The 26,896-nt window shown below is 43.1% G+C and overlaps 1 protein-coding gene across 2 annotated transcripts in view; it reads right to left on the reverse strand.

The window, feature by feature from the left end:
- Window positions 1-26,896, reverse strand: part of LOC139358285 (family with sequence similarity 240 member B) — a 37,970-nt gene that overhangs the window by 3,424 nt on the left and 7,650 nt on the right. The window contains exons 1-2 of one of the 2 annotated variants that reach the window (XM_071078858.1): window positions 22,415-22,531; window positions 6,578-6,723 (exon numbers count right to left, since the gene is read on the reverse strand). In XM_071078858.1, the coding sequence (XP_070934959.1) occupies window positions 6,578-6,720 (143 nt within the window). In that variant the 5' untranslated portion in view covers window positions 6,721-6,723; window positions 22,415-22,531. Of the gene's footprint in view, window positions 1-6,577; window positions 6,724-22,414; window positions 22,532-26,896 lie in introns of those variants that run through there. The other variant, XM_071078857.1, reaches the window with a different exon arrangement.

Here is a 26,896-nt window from a genome sequence, read left to right on the forward strand (position 1 = left end):
ACACTGACTATGCAAAATTCATTACTTCCTAAAGATTTTACGGCATTTTACAATGTATGCTCTTCAGGTTACTTAGGTCTATTTCACCTGTATGGTGAAAGTACTACATGATGAGATGTTACTGCCAAACACCTCTTCTGAACTTGTCTTCATCGACATCTCATTGGTAGCTTGAATAGACTGTGGTGGTAATATTTACACTATGGAAGTCAGCAAACACTATAAATCATGCATGACTTGATGTATCATTTTGTTCATTGTCTGAACTAAGGTTTGGCCCTAAGGCCAAATCTGGTCAGCCACCCATTTTGTAAATAAGGTTTTATCTTTTATTTATTTTTATTTATTTATTTATTTTGAGATGGAGTCTCACTCTGTCGCCCAGGTTGGAATGCACTGGTGCATCTCCGCTCACTGCAAGCTCCGCCTCACGGGTTCACGCCATTCTCCTGCCTCAGCCTCCCACGGGCCCGCCACCATGCCCAGCTAATTTTTTTTTTTTTTAAGTAGAGATGGGGTTTCACCGTGTTAGCCAGGATGGTGTCGATCTCCTGACCTTGTGATCCGCCTGCCTCAGCTTCCCAAAGTGCTGGGATTACAGGTGTGAGACACCGTGCCCAGCCAATAAGGTTTTATTGAAATACAGCCCTGCCCACCTATTTATATATTTTATTTACATATGGCTATAGCTGCTTTCACACAACAATGGCACAGTTGAAGAGCTGCAATGTAGATCATATGATCTAAAATGTCAAAAATATTTACTGTCTGGTTCTTTTCAGAAAATGTTTGCTGACCTTTGGTCTAGACTTAAGAAAATGATGGACAAAATCTTAACATGGATTAAATGTAGAAGTGTGTCATGTCTGTAGCTAATACATTATAAATAGCAAAAAAAAAAAAATTAGGAAATATTCTTTCAGTACTAGAAAACTATTATCTTCAATGACATGACTTTTTTTCTGAATTGGATAGTAATCAAACATTTATTTGTTGTATGATTTTTTCAAACTATGGTTGAATTGCAACTATCAGTTGGCCCAGATACAAGAGGCTGGCAAAAATGAATAAAATCACATTTCATTATTATTCTCTGAGAATCAGGTGACTATGGGATTTATAATAAAGTGCATTGTGCATTTTCTTATTGTTTATAAATTGTGTGGTATGCAGCTTTCATATCAGTCAGATTTATAAACATATGTATGTATACACACACATACGTTTTTCCTCCAGAGAGCCAGTTTTAAACATTCATCAGCACACCACAGTTTCCTTCCAATTTTTCATTCACAAGTGCGTCCTCCAATAAATCTCGTACACATCTGATCTCCTCTTGCCCTCTGCTTCTTAGAGGACCTGAATTAACACATTTGGCGTGATGCATTCATTCTAGGAAAAAAAAATTAGGAATCTGGGGTTCATAATATATTTATTCACTTTTTATAGCAGTTATACACTATTGCTAAATGGTAAAGAATCCAGGTCTCCATCTACCCAAATGTCTTTTAAATCTTGTTTTATGAATATTTAGACACTTTGCTGCTACGTTTTGGTCAATATCTTTCATTACTGTGTTGCTTCTGTTTATTTTGGGGTTCTCAGTAAACCGGTGAATAAAAATTTATATATGGTGCTTGCCTTTTGAAGTAGGGAAGGTCCACAGGAAGAAGATAATGCTTAAAACTTGGCTTACAAATTCCAATACATCAGAAGAGCCATACGACTGGCATTAAAGCTCAGAGAGCACATTTTTACCTTCAGCCTGGAAATATTGGCCTCACTTTTCAAATGGAGACAAGGTAATGTTTACTATTTCGTGTTCCAGATTCTTCTAATTTGTGGAGGAGTTGTTAATTCCTAGGAGCACAGATTGTCCTTGTTAAGTCTGGGGCTTACCTAGAGGGCAGGATGATATTTGTGAGATTCTTAAGTCATAATCATAATGTTATTCCTGGAGTGGGTGAGGACAACTGGATCCGTAATTATATTTTTCCTATCATATGCTGGGCACTAAACATATGGGTCAGTTTGGGTCCTCCAAGAAGCAGATTTGTAGGAAACGCCTGCGAAAAATCAGCAAGGGGGGAAACTGAAGCAGTCAAGAAGAGCCTTTAGATTTCAGCGCTGGTCTGACATCCGTGAAAAGAGAGTGGGGGAAGTAAGATTGAGTAGGAAGAACCCATCCTACAGCACAGTTCCGAGAAGTTTGGGCTGGGCTGGTGGGAAGTCCCTGAGCAAATGCTGCCCCCAGAGGAGCCATGTCATGCAGGAATTGCCTGGAACTAGCACCCCTGCCACCCTCAGTAATTGGCTGGGATCGGCCTGGGGGAAGTATGGCTTTGGCTCACACATAATGGCGGAGCCAGAAAGGGAGCAGCCGGCACTATCAGTCAACTGTGCTCGCAAAGCAAATGATCCTGAAGGTCCTCTGAGGGGGCACTTCTGTGGCTACCAGGCTATGCAAAGAAAAGCAATCGAATACTCCCTGTCCTCAAGGAATTTACAGTTGACCGAATTCTTGATCTGCCATTTCAGATCTCAGAACTCCAATCTTGATCTCTGTGCTTTTACTTTAGTATGAAAAGTCAGATGACGATTTTGCCTCACCTACTCCATTCTCATGGGCGGGAAGCATGCCTTGACAATTGTTTTTTCACAGTAGGGAGAGTGGGCCTGAGTCTGGTTTCCTTGTGGCCTGCAGCTCACTGGCTGCGTCTCTGGTCAAGGGACAGAGCTCAGTCTGTCCACACAGGCTGACAAGCTTTGGCATACTCATTTGACCAACTCAGTTTACCAGCTGTATTTCCTATCCTTTCAGTTTGAATGAGAAATCTAACTAAAAATTTTCTCCCTGCTTATTCTTTGTAGACTAACTCTTGTCTTATATAAAGTTTGAAATAGCGATTTCATCGGCTGGTAGATTCTGAGTCCAATATCTTATTGCCCGAAGCTGAAAACATCCTAATTGATATAATTGATAAGCAGTTTTCAGAGCAAGAAGGAGGTGAGTGGTCTTGGGATGAGGCTTGATGCACTCCCAGATTTAAAGTCTACTTGACACTGTTGAGATCTCCTAAATTATGAAGCAGTATTTTGAAGACCACACTTGTTGCCTGAAAACATTAGTTGTTCACATAAGCACTGTCCAGTTTCTTAGTGATAGCTACCGACTGGGCACTTAGGTGTCCATAAGACTTATTATCTAAACTGAGATACTTCTGAAAATAAAAGAGACTGTAGTCAATGATTATACCAAACTGATAGGTGTCCATCCAAACTGCCCCAAGCAAACCAGGAGGTACGTACGGTCAGACATCATGCCTACGCGGTGCTCGACTCGTCTCGAATGGCCTCAATCAGTTGTTTGCAAACACTTTCCAACTTCTTTGGGGGACTAACCCATCCATGTTCTGTTGCTTTTCTCTATCCAGACTTAGAGAAAGTAAAGAAGTTCCCAATTCTGGGGCCATCCACTTTGTCTTGTGATCTCACCCCGGGACCTCTGCCAGATACAGCACATGAGTTCCTAGGAAAAATGGATTCTCTCCATCCCGGGCTTCCTTCTCTGAGTCACTGAACCCACAGGTGTGTGCTTAACACACTTCACCCAGCTCTGGCACAGCATCTTGCCAGGTTAGCCCAGCAGAGGGAGAGGAGCATAAGGCATTATTGGATTTGTTCTCCTGTCAACAAAGGGGTTTGGTGGAAAATTTGGAAGTTTTGTCTCTACTGCTCACTCAGACACTTAGGACATTTCTTGATTGCACAGTGGATTAGATTTGCCTTTTATAAATGGAGGGTAGAATAAAAAAGGTGTGGGTGTTACATTTATGTGTGTATGTGTGTGTGTGTGTATGTATGTGCACACTGGAGTGTGGGCATTTGTGTACAGTGGAGTTGGGAGAGGTAGAGCCCACAGGGGTGGAATAGGGACTCATGGGTCCATGATATTCATTGGTCTGCAAGTATATGCTGGGAGATTATTATTTTGTTAAGACAGTGTTTCAAACTATTTGCTCAGATCAGCGGGGATTTAAGCAAATGTTCTGACATTTTGGTTCTGATTTAAAAATTCTAGATCTTTTGTGAAACCTGGTTCATGTGGGATGTGTATGTGTTTTCTCTGCTTCTTTTCCCAGCAAAAATAACAGTAAAACCACGAGGTTTTCATTCATTGTTTACCAAATTAAAAAGGCTTTTGAGATTTTTAATTCACAATTGATAAGCGTGATGGCTCTGGTGGGTGGCCTCAAGGCTGAAAGAGAGACCACAGGGAGCCACCTCGCTTCCCCAGCTCCTGGTGGTATCCTGGTTCTGAGTCCTGTGGCTGCTGCAATCATGTCTTCAAACACTTAGTTGGGGGAGACTGATGAAATGTTTCATGATGAGCACAAAGATTGATTCTTTCAGTCATAGAAGGTAGAGAAAACTGCTCCAAACTTTAGAAGAGGGGATCATTTCTAGGGAACATGGGAGCCTGGAGAATTAATGCATTTTGTTCTATGGACAATTTGCAATTTATTGCCATTTTTATAACTTATTTTTTACTTAAAAAATGGCACAGGATCATTATGGAAACTTTGGAAAAAATAGGAGAACACACATACACAGAAGATCTGCCATCCTATTATTCAAAAATAACCACTTTTAGTATTTTAGTGTATTTTCTTCTAATCGTTTTCCTTTACATACTATATATATATATACACACACATATATATATAAAATATATAAAAGTTTTACTATCTTGACAAAAATAAGATTATATTGCAAGTTTTGCTTTCTGGAAGGGAAGATACAGCACAGGGCTCAAGATGAGATCTGGCTTCCAGTGGGCTAGCGGGCCAGGACTGGGAGACGGAAGATGGTGGGAACCACACAACGGACTCTCTTCAGTTCCCTGAGGATCTACAGGATTGGATGCTCTAACATGAGACTCTTCTAGCATGTAGGAAGGCCTAGTTTGGCCCATTAGGCCACCAGGAGTGTGGCTGGAATGTTGGCAGAGCTCTTTGCTGGGTATGGAAGGAGGCTCCTCTCTGGGGCTTAAGGAAGGATTTTGTTTTAGAAATTAACTTTGCATTTTACACAAGTGAATTACTCATGTTTTCAGCCCAGCATGCACTAGGCAGACACAGAAACCTGGAATCACGGTGCTCTGCTGTGGAGAACACGGACTATCATTTCACCTGCGAGTGGACATCCTAGCAGACAGACAACCTGGCTAGCCTCTCCCATTTTAGGGACCGAGAACCTGGACAGGCCCAGAAGAATGGAGCTGATCCTTCTGCTCCAAGGCATTTGATGTGTGAGGGTAGGTGCTGGCCCTGGCATTCAGATTGAGGTTGACACACATGACACATCTTCCCACATAAGCAAACCTTCATCTCTCAGCAGACTCCTTGGACTAGAACAACAAGTTCATTTGCCAGCGAGAGAAAGACCACATTACCCTTCTCCCAAGAATCTTGATACATGTTATCCCAGATGAAGGATTTTTATTAAACTAGTTTTTCGCACATATACATATATTGTCGACCTAACCCTGAAATTTAGTGTAACCACATGTGCTAAAGATTGTAACAGAGAAAGGTGGCAAATAGATTGTTTTAGTTTATCAAGACATAAATAACATAAGTTCATTTTTTATATTTAAAAAGTCTTGTCCATATCTGTAAGCCGTTGATTCTCAATCAGGGATGACTTTGCCCTCCAGGTGGCCTTGTTTCTCACAATGTGTGTGGAGATCTTACAGATAGCTAATGTTTTGAGGCCAAGGATGCTGATAAACATCTTAGCACAGAACAACCCTCCACAACAAAGAATTATCTGGCCCTGAATGTCAACAGTGCTGAGGTGGAAAAACCCTGGTATACTTGCAAGACTGAATGAGTGGATGTATTGGTGATGTTTTGTATTTTCTGTGTTTTATGATGTTTTGACATCTTACAAAGTTTGCTGGCTAGGGAGAGACTGCCCCTGCTAGAACAAGGCCTATTTTAGAGATAGCAAAAGGCTTGGCCAATCTCCAGACCAACCAATCTCAAGTCTGTAGCCCTAGCCACCTCCTTGTCTAACTCTCATACACTGAGCCACTATTTCCCCTGCCCTTGATTATCCTGGGGCCAGGTACCAGGCAACTGGAAACCAGCCCTGTAGCCCAAATCCTGCCAGAATGACTCAGATTAGCCAATCCTGAATTATGCACTCTGCACTGCCTTCCTTTTTCATAGAAATCCCAATAAAGACTCTGGCTGAGAAGTTCCCACTAGCTCTTCTCCCACCTGACCAAAACCAGGGAGCTTCCCCTCTGGCCCCGTGGGACATGCAAGTGTGACCCCCTGTCTGGGACCTGTGAGTACAGTGAACTTCTTCCTTCCAAGCCTTACTCCCATTTCCTCATGAGAGCTCGCATTTCCGCCTGTCACTGCACAGTGTTCACGTTTTCATGTCCAGCATATGTACATTCCTACAGCAGTGGGTACCAAAGAGAATTCCCTACCTCCATCTTCATATCTGGCATATCTCTGGGAAATCCACTTTAAAAGTAATAATAGATAAACAATTCACATACTTTTTCAGGGCGCTTCTTTCCTGACGATCTTCCTCCAGTTCTCGGTAAAAAGTCTGTTTACTAATTTCTTTTTCCCAGAAGCTTTTGAGCTCATGACAAGTTTCACAGCAGAAGACTTCTCGACGGACGTATTGATTGTTCATCCCCTGAAACATACAAGTAAAGCACATCTCAGTTCTTTAAATAAAGCCACTTTAGCTTTGGAGTGATAGAAAGATGAACTTGCATGTAGACACTGCCATTTACACTTTTTTTTTTTTTTTTTTGGTGACTGTAGATGCGTCACACACACTTGTATTTTGAATCTGTTTCCTCAGCTGCAAATAGGAATAATAATAGTTATGCCAGAAAACATCAGGGAAAATTTTGAATTAGACAAAACCAAAAAGGATATCTGGTAACTCTTTCAAATTATCTGATTTTAAAGCTTGCCCTTTTCACTGTCTTTGAGCTATTTGACAATTTTGTAAATTATAGAAAAAGTATAGTAATGAAAATGATTCATAACAGAGAAATCCAAATAAATTTTGTGGAGTGGAATGCAATTGCTATACCTACGAATATCAATCGATTTTTTCATTGATGAGTTTTGACAATTTTCTTTGGACTCAGTTGTAATATCTTACTACTTTTTTCCTTATGTATAAGTTAAATGAAATATTTGATACATGTTCATTTTATATTTGAACGTGATTCATTATTTTAGCTTTCTTTAAAAACTATCCTCTAACAGTTACTTCCCAGTTGTGTGCATGTGTAAGATGAGCATCGTCAATAAGTGCTAAGCCTCATGCATGACAAATGGCCGACACCCAGCAAACAGTGTGCTCTTTCCATCCTTCCTCACAGAATAGCAAGTGCCTCTGCCATCTATCGAGCACCCAGCGTGTGCCGGGCATGCTTTACACACTGTCCCATCTGACGCTCACTACAGCTCTGTCTCCACTCACTGTTCAGATGAGGAAACTAGAGAGAGAATCTGCTTGTGGCCATCACTGCAAATGGAAGAGCTGGCATTTGAACCTAGGTCTGTCCCTCTTCAAAGCCAGTGCTCTTTGCTCCACAGATCCTCTTTGCTCACAAAAAGTGCCCACTGTGTTTGGAAATGGGTACGTCTGGGGCAAGCTCGTTCAGCATATGTATATACATCCTATGAAGAGACACATATGGAACCCAAAAACGTTTGCTTTTTACCTGAACGTGGCCCACTTTCCAGATCTTAGTAGCACCATCAGGCAGGTGGACACAAATGTTTGCACAACAGATTCCTCCCTGCCTGCTGGCAGCTCCTGCTCAGAGAAGCGCTTCAGCCCTGGCTGGAGACTGGAAAGGGACCTGGTCCCTTACTCCCCAGCTACAAAGTACCTCTGATCCCATGCAAGCTGGGTTTTCCCAGGGCATCCAAAGAATTGGGGGCAGCAGAGGAGTTTAGAAAACGCTTCAGAGAAGAGGCCGGGCGCGGTGGCTCATGCCTGTAATCCCAGCATTTCGGGAGGCTGAGGCGGGCAGATCACAAGGTCAGGTGATCGAGACCATCCTGGCTAACACACTGAAACCCTGTCTCTACAAAAATACAGAAAATTAGCCTGGCATGGTGGCGGGGGCCTGTAGTCCCAGCTACTCGGAAGGCTGAGGCAGGAGAATGGTGTGAACCTGGGAGGCGGAGCTTGCAATGAGCCGAGATTGTGCCACTGTACTCCAGCCTGGGTGACAGATCCAGACTCTATCTCAAAAAAAAAAAAAAAAAAAAAAAAAAAAAAAAGAAAGAAAGAAAGAAAAAGAAAAAGATTCAGAGAATAAATAACATTTGTTATTTTATATTTATGGTATAGCATAATTTATATTTCATTTATATTATACTTATGTGTATAATAGTAGAATATGATGCCCTTATCAGAGGGGCAGCAAGAGCTTCCTGCGTGAAGGGAACAGCATGTGTAAGTGTCCTGAGGTAAGAAGAAGCTTGAAACTGAAAACAGCTTTGGGTATTGAACAAAGATTTTAAGAATCCGCTTCCAGTGTTCTTCCTCCTGGACCCATCTTCCAATCACCTGCTTATTTCTGTAGTCAGGGCTGCCCTGGAGAAAACTGCTGAGCATGTGGGTGGGTGGTGGCAGCAAGGCAGGTCCAGGTGGGGACGATGGAAGGGGATGCGGGAGAGAAGAGGAGAGAACATTTTCCTCAGTACTAGCTGCTCTGCGCGTGGTTCTCACTGGTCACACACAGCTACGTGAGGGCCATTGCTTTTTTATTTAAAACATTTATATTTTGTATTAAACGTTTAAAAATAATTCTTAAATATATTTTTAAATTGACAAAAGCTGTATGTAATTGTGTACCACATGACGTTTTGAAATGTGTACACATTGTGGAATAGTTAAATCGAGCTAATTCACATCTCATTTTGCACATAAAGGAGCTGATTTTCAGAGGCATTGACAGACCGTGTCGAGGTTCCACAGCTTGAGAGTGGTGTGGCTATCAGGACCTGGAGCCTGCACTCTTCCCTCCGCTCCAGGACACTCCCTGGAAAGAGGAAGTTTGATTTAAGTGCCCTCTCCCACTTGAGGTGCTCAGTGACCTTACCCTTTCCTGTGACTGATGGATGCTGAGGTGTTTGTGACTTACAGGTGTAGAGCTTCTTGAACAGAAGCTCAGTCTTATTTCCTTTTTAATGCATTGAAGCATTTAATGGGTGTTATTCAAGTTAAATGAAATGACCCCCTTCCAAATTATCTTCTTCATATGAAGAGCCGGCCCCTTTGGAGTAGCTCAGACATTGAGGGTCTGAGCGTGGATTGCTTTTCTACTTTTTGGGTAAGGGAAACGCTCACATCCAGTCACCTTCTGCAATCTGCCAGGCTGGAGTTGTGCCCTGGAGCCTCTGGAATTTCTCTCTGAACCCTGGGGCCATCCTCCAGCCTGGCCCAAGCACACACTCCTGTCTTTCAAGGGCATATTTCTCACTTATTTTCTTTCCCAGGCTAATCATTCAGTGCACAGAATTCTAATAAATTTCTAGCCACGGGACATTGAAAGAGAAGTCACTAACCAAATACATCTGATTTTACATTTTAATTCATAGAACTAGGGTGTGGAATGCATGCCCTCCTCTAGCAATTAGGCTTCCTGTGGATTTTGTTTAGGCTCCAGGGATATCTAAGGCATCTCACTTTCCTGATGTACAAGTTCAAGATAAGAAGACAGTGCTTGCTTTTAACTGCGAGGAAAGTGTTAAATGCAGAGTTTGCAATGTAAGTATGCAAAAGGTAATGCCTTTTATGTGCATAATATTTTCACAGATTTTCTAAATTACAAAATACCCCTAAAGATTACAAGTTCATATTAGGTACCTGGTATTTAGAAAAAGGATAGCTTGGTCAAACAGGTATTGACTGAAATGTTCTTCTTTACTCAAAATTGATAATGAACATTTATTCTAAAGAGCTTCATTATGAAGACAAGAGAGGCCCGTGCAAGAACACAGCCTGCTCACATCTGCATGGCATTTTGCATCCTCTCTGTTTGGGAGGAAGGTGTGGTTTGGATGCAGAACGAGGATTTACTCTAGCAGATACTCTAGGTGCACCGTCATGAGCTGAGTTACAGAAAATAGCTGGAAGCAGATGGTGTCCACACACCCAAGGAGTAAATTAAATCAGGGTGAACCTGGGCCGGACGTGGTGGTTCACACCTGTAATCCCAGCACTTTGAGAGGCCAAGGCAGGCAGCCCACGAGGTCAGGAGATCGTGACCATCCTGGCTAACACAATGAAACTGCGTCTCTACTAAAAAAAAAAAAAAAAAAAAAAAAAAAAAAATTAGCCGGGCTTGGTGGCACATGCCTGTAATCCCAGTTACTCAGGAGGCTGAGGCAGGAGAATTGCTTGAACCTGAGAGGTGGAGGTTGCAGTGAGCCGAGATAATGCCGCTGCACTACAGCCTGGGTGACAGAGCAAGATTCGGTCTCAAAAAAAAAAAAAAAAAAAAAAAAAAAAAAAAAAAAATCAGGGTGAACCTAAAGGAAATCAGGCTATGAAGAATCTGATGCATGCAAGCTCTGCTTCTCATTCGTTGTCGACCAAAAAAAACACTTCTAGGGTCTCTGTTTTCATAGAACAGCTTCAGAGTAGTGGGCAAGTGGGCATGAGCTTTGGAAGGACTTAGGAGGGGACATGAACTCAGACACCTTTAGGGATCTGTAAACATCCCAAAGGAGTGAAGCTACCGGGAGCAGTTGCACTGGGTCTTGAAGGGCATGTGCTCTGCTTCAAGGCATGCATTCCAAAAAGGGCCAACACCACACTGACCGAAGAAAACACGGCCCTGAACTTTTTTGCTTTCGCTATGCCTTCCTCTTTCCTATGCTGTCTCACAAGGCAGCCCCTATCCTACTTCTGCACCCAAGCATGCAGATACCAGTCTGGCTGGCCAGGCTTGATACTGCTGTCATTCCAGCAGGAACTGGGGTTGGAGTTCTTCACCAAGTCGCAGCCCACCCGCTAGGGGTCATGTAGACACAGCTGTCCTGCCTGTGAAACACAGCTGCATCCCTACCTCCCTTGTCAGGCCAGGAGGCTGCATCCTGACAACCAGGGTGGAGAGAAAGCTCAGTGGAGGACTTGTCCCTGTTGTGACTTTGGGCAAGCAAGCCTTTCACTTGCTCTGAGCCCCTTTCCTTAGCCATGTAGTGGAGATGAAGTGTAGTAACATACAGTGTCTACATAAAGTGCCCCAACACAGCCCACCATTCATTCCCCAAATGCCCCTCCCCACATGCTTGCTCAGGGAACTCACAATGCATCTCCTTATCCCTGGCAAGCATCAAAAGTGCTAACTGAATTTGAACCACCACCTAAATACCGTCTCCTTGTCTTTAGTTTATACCTGATATCAAATGCTTTGCTTCTTATTGACTCAGCCCATACTGAAGGCTTATTTATCCCTGTTGCTGGGCTGTAAGAATTAGAAAGCCTTAGATCATGGGGATAAGAGGCTTCCCATCTTGTCCCAGGCCCAGTGCCGGACCATGTCCAGAGAAGCCTTTAGTAAAGCTCTTGGTGATGAGTTTCACCCTTACATCACTTAGGATGTTATATTTGTGGGCTCTGTGTGGTCAAGCCCTATAATCACATTTACTGAGTGATGCTGAACATGTTTAAGGAGTGACTGTCTTACTAAAACTGACAGTTGCCACTGTGCTGACTCTTGGGCTCAACCCCTCCATGTTATTTCACAGCCTCACTGCTTGTTTTGCTGAAAACTGCTGGTGAACCTGAACTTCAGCAGTTAGAATTATGACAATGTGCAAGATCTTCTGTAAAAGCAAGTGCATTTTGTTTGAGATGAGCTGTGCCATCTTCTTCCTTCCAGTTTTAAAAAAACTTGTTTTATATGTATTGCTCCCATTTACTGGGCTCACTGTAGCCGGTATTACCCTCTTTGAACAGAATGGATAGCAATTTTAGAAAAGCATTTTTAGGAAAACATCAAAATAAGGCAGGACACAGGAAATAAAAGATGTCTACGTTTCCCTGGGGGTATTAATGGAAAACCTAGGCGCCGACAGTTGCTCCCTCTGCCTCTGCACCTGGCCCAGGCAGAGAAAATCATTAGCTATATGCCATATGCATATGCCATATGCCAGGGTGCTGCCCCTGTTGGGGCTCTAGTGAGAGTGGAAAGGCACTACTTTCTCAAGTTGTTCTCTCTGTGTGATCGGGAAGAAGGGAAACCACCGTGATCTCCTGTGGGATGGATCGGTAAGGTTTCTATTGTCACAGAAATAAGAAATACTAAGCAATGTGCAGACACATAAACCCATTAGGTACCTGAACCCTCCTGAGTCACTGTTAAAGATCTGTAAGCTCCTATTTTTTCACATGAGCAACTTTTCAAATTCAGGTGTCTCCGTTCTGTTCTTGTGCAATTGACTTTTGTTTATAAACTCAATTTCAGAGGTGCACACTCAAGTGCCTTCTAAGTTTCCACATGCTACTTTCATCCCATGTGTATGCAGATGGAAAAGAAGAGACTTTTCAGAGGAGTGTGTATGTGCTCTTGATGTCTTTTTGTTATTGTTGTTGTTGTTGAGATGGGGTCTTGCTCTGTCACCAGGCTGGAGTGCAGTGGCTCGATCTTGGCTCACTGCAACCTCCGCCTCCCAGATTCAAGCATTTCTCCTGCCTTAGCCTCCTGAGTAGCTGGGATTACAGGTGCCCACCACCACGCCCAAGTAATTTTTGTATTTTTAGTAGAGACAGGGTTTCTCCACGTTGACCAGAGGTTTGTCTCAATCTCTTGACCTCGTGATCTGCCTGCCTCGGCCTCCCAGAGTGCTGGGATTACAGGTTGTGAGCCACTGTGCCTGGCCTTGATGTCTTTTAAATTCCCTCTAAACCTGAGATTCTCTCAGAATATAAGATCATTTATTTTTCTTAGAACCCAGATCACTGTGTTGTCTCCTATTCCCCAGGGGATCAGAAAGCAGGAGCAGCAAATTTAAATAACTGTAGTGTCCAGAAAGCCACATACTTATTATTTTTATAATAAACACTTAGGAATATTATCTGCTTCTGACTCCCACCTCTAAAATTCAGGTTTACTGCATTTATCTTTTCGTTTCCCCAGGTTTTATAAACTCATGGGTAGAGGGCAATAGTTCTCCTTTTTAAAGTATAGACAGTAGGGGGAAATGCATTGGTTTTGGCAAATGAAACTCAGCCCTGCAATGACAGGGTGTGGAAGCAAGTTCAGAAATGGAGCAGGTCTGCCCCCACTAAGTGGTCAGACAAAACTGGCCACCGTAGCTTTGCCTACTGGCTGGTGGGCTGCAGGTCTGTGGTCTCTGGTTTATTTTTATGCTCTTTATTGAGTACTTACTGAATACCTTTTATTCTTCAAAGCACTCTACATCTCACCTTCAATTCTCACAATAACTGTCTTCTTATCCTCATTTTACAGAGGAAGTACAAAGAGGCAAGCCATTGCCCGAGGGCACCTTGTTGATGGTGATGGAGCTGGGATTTAAACCACACCCAACTCCAAAGCCCGTGTCATCACCAGCAAACCACCCAGCCACGGGACAGAGAGATGGAGGCTCATGACAACAGCTGGGTACTGAGAAAGCAGGCATCCAGTTAAATCTACTGAGAGCAATGCACAAGTCACACTGCTTTCTCAAAGGAGAACTAGATTAACTTTCTCCCAAGATGATTCCCTGTGCATCACATCAAGACACACATCCCTTTTCCTCTCCACGCGTACTGTCCAAGTGTTCACGGTGGCCAGTTTCATGTGGGTCATGGTAAAGATAAACAAACAGAAACTAGACTCCTTCTGACACCAGCACCAAATGTGTTTGTTGGTTTAGCCCCCTCACCTGGAGATTCTGCCTCCACAGATGCGGGGTACTCACTGTCACTCCATTTCCACGCAGGTGGTTTTTTTCACCCACGGTGAAAATACCTTTAGGTCCAAAGTTTCTAGATCTGGGAGCTTAGATGGCTTCACCTGACTGTGGCGCGTAGGCATTTGGACAGGTTTCTCCTCCCACCCCACCTTCAGGCCCCACTGGGCTTCCTCCCGTTCCTCTTTCACTTTCTCAGATGGAAGCTGGAGTGCAATGTGGGAGTGCTCTCCTTAGTTTCTTAGTTTAGCACTTTTTCAAAACAACATTTTCTTTTTCTTTTGCTTTTTTTTTTTTTTTTTTTTGAGACAGCATCTCCCTCTGTCGCCCAGGCTGGAGCACAGTGGCTCGATCTCTGCTCACTGTAACCTCCGTCTCCAGGGTTCAAGCAATTCTCTTGCCTCAGCTTCCTGTGTAGCTGAGATTACAGGCACGCGCCACCATGCCCGGCTAATTTTTTTTTTTTTTTTAAGTAGAGACTGGGTTTCAGCATGTTGGTCAGGCTGGCCTCGAACTCCTGACCTCGTCATCCACTGCCTCGGCCTCCCAAAGTGCTGAGATTATAGACATTTTCTTTTTAACTTCCCCTCCAAAATTCCGTCAGGCTACTTGAATTTCAATCTTGAGTCCCTCTGCACAATCTCCTTATAATTAATATCCTTCAAAGCCACCTCAGATTTTGCGGACAGTATATTTGAGTCTTAGGAGGAGGCTCAGGGGAAATACAACATCGTCTGGGCAATATGAGTGAGTTCTTGGGTAGCTGGGAGTTTTAACTAAAAAAAGACTTACATGGGAGAAAGAAGTTTATACTGGATGTGTCCACAATAACAGCCCTGTTATTCCCTTGGAGCTTACCCGAATTGATTGGGGTGACACCAAGTCATGAAAGAGGGACACCACAATTATGAGAGAAGTCCCTGTGACTTTTAGTCCATATGACCTTTATGAAGCTTTCTTTTATCACATGAAAAATGCATTGTTCTGAGAATTAAATTAGACAATGGAGCATGAAAAGTACTTAACATAATATCTGCTCCATAATAAATATGGATCATCATCATCATCTATATTTCTATTAGCAACCTGCATTGCGGACAGTACCAAATGCCATCTCATTCAATCCTCAGCATATTGTGCTAGGTTTTACTATTCCTGTATTTGTGAGTGAGAAAGTGAGTCTGAGAGGTTGACTTTCCCCAAGCTCCAGAGCTAATGATGGGGAGATCCAGGAGTCCAGAACTGCTGATTTCACAGCACCCGGAATGTCTATTCATTGGGTGCTGACATCACAGAAGTGACAGTGGACAATGAATCATATCTGGCAATTGCTAATGTGATCTTAAAAATTATCTTACTTAATGATAGCAAGAGCTCTGAGAAGTAAATCTTATTGTTTTCCCTGTAACCAGACAAGAAGCCAGGGGTAGAAGGTTTAAATTCTTGTCTAAGTCACAGAACCAGTAAGCGCTGATACTGGGCTCTGAATCCACAATGTCTGATGTCAAAAGTCCTGTCATCACCTCCCACAGATTGAGCCACTTCCCTCCTTCATTTAGGGAAAAGTTCACGTGCCCTAGAAAAATAAGGACTAGAAATCATCTGTCATCATAGACTATAATTATTCTAAGATGCTCTACAAGGGCCTCGCTTGGATCCATCCAGGTCCAGTCTGCCTGCTCAATCCTGCCAGGCTGAGGGTGGGGTCAGGGAGCCTTGCTGACTAAATCAAATAGGAACCTCACCCAGGAGAGGGGTGATAGGTGCCACTCTAGGGATCAGGACGAGTAGGCTCGTAAACTTAGTCTAGTTCAAGAACTAGATTTCACCATCTGTTCAAGAACTAGATTTCAAAATGCTGTAAAGGTCAGTATTGAATCAACAGACAAAACTGGAACATGGACAATTACAGGATTGCATCAGTGTTGGAGTTCCCAAAGTTGATGAGTGTGCTGCGAGTATGTAAGAAGATGATTGTGTTCTTGGGAAGTACCACTGAAGCATTTAGAGGGGAAGGACTATGATGTGTCAACTTATCTCAAGTGATTTAGAAAAGATACGTAGATGGACAAGGCAAATGATAAGCAGGGTAAATGGTGATGATAGGTGCCCTGGCTAATGCTATACAGGAATTCTTTGAATTATTCTTTCTGTAATTTTGAAATTACTGCCAAATGAATGTTAAAAAGTAAACATTACTGGCCGGGCACGGTGGCTCACACCTGTAATCCCAGCACTTTGGGAGGCCGAGGCAGGTGGATAGTGAGGTCAGGAGATGGAGACCATCCTGGCTAACATGGTGAAACCCCGTCTCTACTAAAAATACAGAAAAATTAGCCAGGCTTGGTGGCGGGCGCCTGTAGTCCCAGCTACTCGGGAGGCTGAGGCAGGAGAATGGCGTGAACCTGGGAGGCGGAGCTTGCAGTGAGCGGAGATCGCACTGCCGCACTCCAGCCTGGGTGACAGAGCGAGACTCCGTCTCAAAAAATAAATAAATAAATAAATAAATAAAAATAAAAATAAATGAGGAAAAGAGAAAATCACCATGAGAATACCACAGTAATAATTATTGCAGGCAGAATCCATTGATCAGTGGTAAAATAAGTGGATGACATTTTATGGAGGAATAGAATGCTTGCATGACATCAAAGATATGTCTCTAAAAATTTAATAATTACTGTGGTGGTTTTAGCATACAATCACAAATTGTTTGATACTCCCTCTCTCTCTAGAAGGTGGAGTTAAGTCCCCCTCTCCTTGAGTCTGGGATGACTTGGTGACTGAGGGGAAAGTAGTCACTTTACAGTGGAAAAACAAATACCCCCTTAAATAAGTGTGGTTAAGGCTCTCAACGCTACTAAGTATTGTGGATATCATGTGTCCCTTGACATGCTGTGACACGCTGACTCTGTGATGCACTTCTAACACCAGAATGCTGTCTATTCATGAGAAAACTGAAGACTAGCTCAAATTCTGGAATATTTTACAAAATACCTGAACACTGCTCATTTACAAGTGTCAAGGTCATGGAAGATAAAGAAAGGCTGAGAAACGGTCACAGGTTGGAGAAGAATAAGGAGATATGATTGATATATATATACACCAATAAATGCAACATGGTAGCCTGGATTGGATCCTGGAACAGGAAAAACAGACAATAAGTAGCGGAAAACTGAGAGACTCCGATAAATTCTGCAGTAAATTTTATTGTACCAATGTTAATTTTATTGTTTTGATAAAGGTACCATGGCTCTGTAAGATGTTAATATTAGAGAAAGCTAGGTGACAGGTATATGGGAACACTCTGTACTATCTTTGTAACTTTCTCTAAATCTAGAATTATTTTGAAATTAAAAGTAAAAAGCACATGCATCTTCCTGACACCATGAGCAGACAGGAATTAAGGAGCCTTGTTTGCCTGAGGAACATTTTCAGTGCACACAGAGATAGTCTGTCCTGGAGCCAGCAGCCTCCTGCTGTTTAGCCCTGGGTCATGTGTCCAGGACTAGAAGTTAGGAGACCCCTGCACACACACTCTTTATAGGGCAAGTTACTTGAACTAAGTCTCTGCTTTCTCATCTGTAAAATGGAACAGTATGTACCTTCCCAATTAACCAGTTTTCAGTGGAAAAGGCTGCTGCGAACAATGTTTTGCCTGACACAATAAGTACTTAATGAAATCCTGGACTGCCTAATTTATATCCTTATGTGGATTACTGATAGGTCAGAGGTCACAAACTCGGAAGCCTGTGGAGCCCTGGTGTGTTTCGAAGTCTCTGTGGCAAATTCTCAAATGCATGGCTTGTTCCAAACAGACGCTGCCACTCAACTCCAACCCACTGTTGCCCGTGGGGCATGGTCCCAGTGTTGCCTGATATTCAAGTTTTTCAAAAGAAGCTGGAAATCTGATTTTTAAAACATTATGTAATTTCTTTATTTTTCAATGTTGATGATAATTTACAGACATTTCAAAGCACTGTGCAGAGCATCAGAATACGTCTGTTGGCTGGACTTGGCCTTTGGGTCACTAGTTTTTGAGCCCCACATGGATTAATAGAGAAAACTTCTGAGTTCCCCATGGACCACGTAGCTACTATGCCTTAGATCCTGGAGAAACATACGCTGGGCGCACTTAGAGTTGAAATAAAACAAAGTGAAAGCAACGAGAGAAAGCACCACCCCTCCCCGGTTACTGCTCAACACTGCAGGTTTATTGGTCACAACCAGGCTGTTCAATGTGATGTCCAGTCACCTAATTGTGACTAGAAGGGAACTGGGAGGTCCTTAAGCTCATTCTGCCATGCTCAGAGATGCCCATGGGTTTGCCTCCATGCCTGTTTGGGTTGGGACCAGGAGCCAAGGCAAGTCTCCGTTCTCTGGGGCTTTGACCCTATAATCTTGTCCCTTCAACTAGACCCTTAACTACCGTGGGGCAAGGACCTTACTTAATATGGGGCCCTTGGCCTGGTGCGATGGCTCAAGCCAGTAATCTCAGCACTTTGAGAGGCTGAGGCAGGCAGATCACCTGAGATCACGAGTTTGAGACCAGCCTGGCCAACGTGGTGAAACCCCATCTCTACTAAAAATACAAAAATTAGCCAGGCATGGTGGCCTATGCCTGTAATCCCAGCTACTCAGGAGGCTGAAGCAGGAGAATCGCTTGAACTCAGGAGGCAGAGCTTGCAGTGAGCCGAAATCGCACCACGGCACTGTAGCTTGGGTGGCAGAGTAAGACTCCATCTTAAAAATAAATAAATTAATTAAATACATAAAATAAAATTTCAAAAAATGGTCCTCTTCACACACTGTGCCCAGTGGACAAAGAACCCATCATCCACTCATGCCACTTGCCAGTCAAAATTCTCCAAAGAATTTAGAGCTAAAAGCAATTACTTCTCCAGAAAATCTTATATTCTGCTCCTATTAAAAGCTTTTAAAAAGGTAAGGTGGCTAAAATACAAAAATTGGCTAACATATTGTTTTTCCCCTCTGCTTCACCAAACTGCCAGCCCAGTGGCTATCTGGCTTTCCCTAATCAACGTTAATTTTTTCCTGAGCAGGAAACGGGCTATGTATGTATATTTCTTAAGCGTGGGCCCTCCCCAGGGTCTGACTTCCCAAAATAGCTGCGTTTTCAGAAACATTGTTTACTTTTAGAAATGGACTACCTGGAACGAAGGCTCATTAGTGATCTCTGTCACCCTGTTGAGTGAGAACAGAATGTGGGGTGGGTGTCCCACATTCCTGTCCCACACTGTGTGCTTTCCATCAATCAAGTGTAACTCCTCAGACATTTGAGGCGACCTAGAGAGGCAGCCAGGTCAAACGGGACAGCCCCCAGAGGACACAGTGAGGCGTCTGGAAGAGCAGCACACTCAGCACCCTCGGGGAGGTGTGGAGGGAAGTGCTCCGGGAGGCAAAGAGCAGGGGGCTCCTAGCGGCTTCGGCTTCCCTCTCTTAGGCTGCTTCTCCCTTTGCTTCCCTTTCCTTGGGATGCTCCACATATTTGGGATGCACATGTAAATTACTGCATGCCATCATTTATTCAAAGAAAATCCCAGCATAATTTGGTCAAAGAGTTACAAAGTTGTGGCCGGGCGCGGTGGCTCACACCTGCAATCCCAGCACTTTGGGAGGCCAAGGCGGGCGGATGATGAGGTCAAGAGATCGAGACCATCCTGGCTAACACAGTGAAACCCCGTCCCTACTAAAAATACAAAAAATTAGGCGGACGCCTGTAGTCCCAGCTACTGGGGAGGATGAAGCAGGAGAGTGGCGTGAACCCGGGAGGCGGAGCTTGCAGTGAGCGGAGATCGCGCCACCGCACTCCAGCCTGGGCGACAGAGCGAGACTCTGAGTGTAGTGATCTCATCCTGAAAAGTTGTTGTTTTTTTCTTTTTTTTTGAGACGGAGTCTCACTCTGACGCCCAGGCTGGAGGGCAGTGGCGCGATCTCGGCTCACTGCAAGCTCCGCCTCCCGGGTTCCCATTCTCCTGCCTCAGCCTCCCGAGTAGCTGGGACTACAGGCGCCCGCCACCGCGCCCTGCTAATTTTTTTGTATTTTTAGTGGAGAAGGGGTTTCACCGTTTTAGCCAGGATGGTCTCCTTCTCCTGACCTCGTGATCCACCTGCCTCGGCCTCCCAAAGTGCTAGGATTACAGGCGTGAGCCACAGCGCCCGGCCAAGAGTTACAAAGTTTTACACTGTTGGCAAAGATGATCCTTTAAGACTGTTTTTAAAAATGTGACTGTCGTTTTGGGCACATGGTAAAATATTTCAAAAAGCACTGAAGGATATGAAACAAAAAAGTGTTTCCTGCCTTCCTTTACTGCTGTCAGCAACACTTCCCAAAGACACCCACTGTTAATGATGTCATATTTATATTTCCATCTTATTGGAAGCATGTGTGTGTACAAAATATTGTCGTTTTTGCGAGCAGGGCCATACAATATACACTGTTTTGCATTTTGCCTTTTTCAACTAAGAAAATATTTCCTTACCAGCATACATTGTTTTTCATGACTGTGTAGTAATCTGTTTATGGATATGCCATAATTAACCATTCTAGTATGGATGGACATTTAAATTAATTCCTGCTTGGGTCTATTACAAAAAATTCCAGAGTAAATCATGTTTTGTTCACATCTGTAAGTATATCTGTAGCATAAACTCCTGGAAGTATAATTGCAGGTCAAACCCCATGTACCTTGAAATGTTCACAACATAATTCCATATTGCCCTCTGCTGTCACAGGAGTGTTGGAATGTTTGTGGACTTAGCAGAAGCTCAAAAGCATGGGCTGTCAGTGTACTCATCTCTTAGTGAAAAGACAAGCACAGTTTCAGGTCGTGGACTCAGGAGAACGTATCTGAATGGACCACCTTAAGATAGACCCTGGAAAGCAATTGGCTTTTCTAACTCAAAAAATACGTACTGTATTAATGAATGGATGAGTCATGGCAGGGCCCACAGAGAAGTAACCAATACATTTCTCAGTTCAATTTTGCATCAAAAATAAAAAGAAATAATTATCATTTACACAAATAAACATAAGCTTTAATCAGTTTCATTGCATTCTTATGCTTACAGGACAGATACATAGTTTGAGATAAGTAAAAAAAAAAAAAAAATGTTCAAAGTCCTAACTGTAGGTAGGCATTTTAAATGGTCAATTAAAATTTCTGTTTCTCCTGTTTGCTTTGAATGCTATTTGGCGTAGAGTTACCATATTAATACTAACATACAGTTATTTCTAAAATACACGTTTGATGCTTTTTATTTTATGAATTTCATTCACTTTTTTCGAAAAGCTTTTTTTTTTTTTTTTTTAAGAGTTTGGAAAAGATACGTAAGTCTCCTCATCTGTGAGTTGAGTGTTAGATCTACAGGTTCATTGAGGTCCGTCTGGCTGTAATAGGAAAAAATCATCAGCCTCTAGTTCAAGGGAATAATCTGTATCCTCAAAATTACAGGGGCTTTGTGTTTCAGTTTTTTCACCTTCAAATGAGGATATCTAGTTGCTTTGCACACATGTGAAGGGCAAATATCAATAATTAGATAGGGCTTTAGCAAAAGGAGACTGTTCTTTGATAAAGAAGCAATTCTGTTTTTCTGCATCCCCCACCCCAGCAAAAGTAGTTTTTTCTACAGTGTACATCTATTGAGAGGATTAGTTCTATTTTCAGTAAAATGTTACCAATTTGGAAAAGTCAAAATTCCAGTGGCAGTTCTTAAATGTACTTTTCTAATTAACTTATACTTAAAGAGTGCTGGAACTCACTTTTATAATAAAATTTAAATTAAATATCAATGTAATCAAATAACATTAAATTAAATATCAATGTAATCAAATAACACAAAACATAGCTTGACTTTGTGTGAGGCTCATGCACTTGAGTCCATCTGATGAGGGGCTAGGGAAGAGTCAACTGTATCACCTCAGACGAAAGGGAATTCTACAGTTGAATTTCCCAAGTCTCAGGTTAGTCGAGTAAAAACCCCAGATTAATGATTAATCCGCCCATCGTCAGCTTTCTGAGAAGCTTCCATGATCCAGCACCTACAATGAACATTTCCTTGGGACTAAATTATCCGTCAACCAACATGAGACATACCTTTATTTTGGTTAATCTCAAAAAAGCCCTGCTCTGTGAGATTGACATTAATTTCTGGCTTTCCCCACAGTCTTTAACATGAAATTTCTGCATCATTGACATTTAGGAAAAGATGGAAAAACATCAGAGATGGAAAAAAATCTACTGGCCCACCTGTTATTCCCAACTGGTACAGCGTAGGTGTTCAAGGTGAAGAGAAAATGAATTCAAGTGGTCAATAAAGCACACACATATAAGGGGTGATATCTGCTTCAATTTTCAGCCCAAGTTGCAAGATGTTCCCACACTTGACAACACAAGCTCAATGTACTGTACCTTAAAGATGAATTTGCAGGTGGACTGATACCCGGCTAGGGTGCAAAGGAGGGCAAGACTCCTGGGCCCGCTCTTGATTCCTCAGCTCCGGCTCGAGAAGGTCACAGATGCTGTCCTGAAATCGCATTGTTGCAGCCCTTATATATGTAGTGGAGGAGTTACAGAAATCCCTTAACCTTTCAAGGTCATTTGAGCCAAATTAGTACCAGAACCAGACAATATCTTTCCAGGGACATTGTAGCCTTCTCTCGTGGTGAGAGATGGCTCTAAACAAATCCCATCTCTTACTACCCCACCCATCCCAGAGAAGGCGAGCTTCTGTTTTGGCAGGTCCCACGAGAACTCTGACTTGGCCCAAACCAAGAGAGATGATTTAGAGCATGGGCTGGATTATCCATGTGCCCTATTCCCCCGTGATTTGTGAAAAGCCAGTCTCTGCACCTTGGTGTGTAAAGGGGACTGGAATGGTGGGACGAGTCACACTTGGGTGTAACATTACAGGAAGACTTAGAGAGGCATCTGGTTCTTTGGAGCCATTAATCCTTGAATGGAATCTGGTGATGACATATCACGGTCTGCTGAGTTCTCTACCAGTTGGAGCAGGAATTGACCCTGGTGAGTGTTTTCCAATAAAATGCATCCAAGTGAGATCGACTTCTCATTTTAGAGTGGCTCTTATCCCATGGTGGAAGAGCACATTTTGTCCTTAGGAAAAACATTTAGAATCCTCACTCATCTGATAACAGAAATAGCTTTGGTTTTTATCAAATCCTTTGACTATGCTACTAATTGCATACCCATTACTTGGTTCAGTGGAGTATAAATTTATAACTTACATTATACATGACAACCTCATCTAATATTGATACTCAGATTTTATCCTGCTGAAGTGATATTTAATGTTGAGTCTGTAAAAGTATTTTAATAGGCCCATTTACATTAAGCTGGATGCTTTATTTAATAGCAGAACCAAATTTTATAGATGAAATTTTTTTGGGTAAGGAAAGAGAGGAGTTAACTCTGAAACTATCATGCAGGGTCCCACCTATATAAAAGCAACAATTTAAAGAGAGAAAACTCAATAAAAACATTTGTAAGGAGTATAATAAAATCACAAAAGTGAAGTTATATACATATTTGTATATTTCCACTTAAGAAAATATACTGAAACTTGAATAATTAGCACCTAACAGACCACTAGATGTTAGTTTTCCTTCCTTCCTTCCTTCCTTCCTTCCTTCCTTCCTTCCTTCCTTCCTTCCTTCCTTCCTTCCTTCCCTCCTTCTTTCCTCTTTATTTACCTCCCTCTTTTCCTCCCTCTTTCCTCCTTTTCTTTTTCTCCTGTGAAAGTTATTTTTGCTACAAATGATGTCTCATTGTTTATTGAAGCCATTAGCAGGACTCCAAGAGAAAAGTTATCAAACTATTTCTTCTGTGGTATTACTCCACTTGGCTTACAGCAATTCTGTAAACACTTAATCTACTAAAACAGAATCTTACGCAATCAACCATTTATTCCACTTCAAAGAATGAGCATTTATGCTCTTCCTAGTTCAACTAAGTTTTTAATCTATAAGTATAGGGTTGTCCACATTTTGATCTTGACTTTATCTTTGATTTGATTGAGAAGACAGAGACCACGTAGCCAGGAAGTGGCAGAATTAGGATTTGAACCCAGGCTGTCCGACTCAAGCTCTTACTAAAGTGAGACGTTCAGCACATGTCTCTGCCCAAGCCCCAAGCACCTCCACTATTCATTCTCCGACCAATAAAAGGAGTTTACCTGAAAGAAGAGACAATAGAACATGTACTTGGGTCAGAGCCCCTGCAGGACCCTACTTTTGGGAGGAGGAGCAGAGGTTGCAAGAGCTGCCCGTGGCCCAGGCTCCCAATGGGTGAAGGAGCACAGCGGGGAACCCAGGTAAGAGAAGCCTCTCAGATCCCACGGGGGAGCTGGTTTCACGAATTTAAGCAGGGATGTCCCCCGCATAGCTTTTAGGACAAAAGCACACTTACTCAATGGAAACTATTATTACCATTATCATCAACACAGTTATTACTACCCTGAGCCTTTCTTCTTTCTCCTTATTTTGAAACAGGGAGTTTATGCCACTTCACTTTTTGAATTTTATTTTTTTTCCTTCCTGAGGTTGCCCCCCACAAAAGAAGGGGAGCCCCAGGGATTACTGAACATCTTCACACTTAGTGGTAGTGTACACACCAACTGGGCTCTGGGACCCAAAAGATTATATGCAAAGGAGAGCAAAAAAGAAACAGCACAGACAGACAAAATATCCTGTAGAAGACAATCAGGTCTGTATTTACTTAAAAATGTTATCTGCCAAACAGGCCAAGGAAAGCCTCCTCAGTGATAGGCACCACTGTATACTAGAAACCTAACCCTTCTCCTGAGTACACAGCCCTGGGAATTTCCAGCTCCAATCTACATTCACAGACGAGCCCCAGGAAGATTCCTTCTGGGAGCAGAGGGTCTGGAGGGTGAGAAGGGGGTGATAATGATACACCTGCAGGCCTGTGTGGGGAGGGAGGAAACAAGAACCAGTAAGTAGAGAGTTGGAGGTCTCTTGCTGGATATTTCATTCCAAACTTCCTGTTTTCACATCTTGCATTGCAAGATATAATACCAGTGGCCTGGACACGTGTGATATGTGGATAGCATAATAAAGGGATCCAGCCCTTTATTCCCATCATCATGGAGCTAGTCTGAGGTCCAATTCCTTTGTGTGTGTGATGACCAGTTCCAGTAGAGCTGTGAGGTATGTGTATTAAAATCTGTACCTAGGATTTGTTTTAATCAAGTGTAGTAAGACATGTAGGTGTGGAAATGACTATCATGAGGGAAGAAGTTCATATTCACAAATCCCTAGGAAGAAGAGGTACGGCCATTGTGTCCTGCAGGGCCATGCGGCAAGCACCAGGGTTGGTCAGGAAGCAGAGAGAGGCGAGAGGGGAGGGTGTGGCCCAGAGCCTGTTTTGGGGTTTTTGCGGGAAGGGATGCGTATGGTGACCTTAGGATTGACAAATTTGAATAACTTTGGTGCGCTCTGGGCCATTGGGTGATCTCTTTTGCCTGGTTCCTGGTCCTGGGTGGTTTAAGGGAAATACTGGCTTGGTGTGGAGAGTTTGGGGAAGGAGTTAGTGGGGCATGGGCTCTGGGCTGGTTGATTTGCATATCACAGGAGTGCCTGCAGTGAGTCATGTGCTATCTCCAGGAATTAGCTTGCCCTGGAGGGGCAGGTTCTCCAGGATCAGGGCTCCAAATGCCAGTGTATACAGAATATGGAAAATAAGACATTAGAGTTGATGCGGTCTGGATAACAGCTGGTTAGGCCCTCCTGGCTGGCACCTCACTGTCATGCTAGCTCTGTCTAAGGCAAAGTGTGCCAGCCCTGCCCCCCAACCGGCTGTGTCCTGGATGCAACTGGCCACTGTGAATGGTCAGGGGAAGCCGGCCATAGCAGTGTCTAGATAAACCGCCACCTGAGCAGAGTCTGACTCTGACTCTGAGACCCTCCTGTCCTCTTCTCAGGCACCCTCCCAACCTTCATTTCTGTTTCCTCTGGCCTCCTCCTGATGGCCGTGCCTTCCCAGGTGGAGACACCTGGGGCCTCTTTTCTCTCTCAGTCACTAAATCCTGCTGATGGTGTCAGCTGGGTGACACAGATGTCTAGGGGTTCTAGTTAGGCCCCTGGCTCTGCCTGGGCTTGTAACCTTGTGGAACTTTCTCACATGTGCATAGGTGCATTGGTTTTTCTTAGAAGGTTCATAATTTTCCTTAAATCCTCAAAGGGCTCTGTGACTCTAAGAGGTGTACTATTAACAACAACAGTAATGATAACAGCGAGCTACTCTTGCATATGTCCTGTGTTCCAAACACTACTTTAAGCCCTTTGTAAGTATTAACTCTTCTCATCCTCACACAACCTTCTGAGGCACAGCAAGGCTAAGGAACCTGCTGTCACACAGATCAGCAGTGTGGCTGCAGACCTGGGAGCAGCAACTATGGCCCTCAGGCCAAATCTGGCCCACTGTCCTTTTTGAAATATGAATCAATCGCCCAGGTGCCATGGCTCACGCCTCTAATCCCAGCACTTTGGGAGGCCGAGGTGGGCGGATCACAAGGTCAAGAGATCAAGACCATCCTGGCCAACATGGTGAAACCCTGTCTCTACAAAAAATATAAAAATTAGCTGGATGTGGTGGCACACGCCTGTAGTCCCAGCTACTCGGGAGGCTGAGGCAGGAGAATCGCTTGAACCCGGGAGACGGAGGTTGCAGTGAGCAGAGATCGAGCCATTGCATTCCAGCTTGGAGACAGAACGAGACTCCATCTCAAAAAAAAAAAAAAATTAATTAACCAATTAATTTTACTGTTACAAGATACACATAACATAAAATTCAGCACTTTATCCATTTCAACGTGTACAATTCAGTGGTGTTTGGTATATTCACAATGTTGTG

The sequence above is a fragment of the Macaca nemestrina genome, chromosome 14 (genome assembly GCF_043159975.1).
Source record: "Macaca nemestrina isolate mMacNem1 chromosome 14, mMacNem.hap1, whole genome shotgun sequence".
In the NCBI taxonomy this organism is placed as follows: domain Eukaryota; kingdom Metazoa; phylum Chordata; class Mammalia; order Primates; family Cercopithecidae; genus Macaca; species Macaca nemestrina.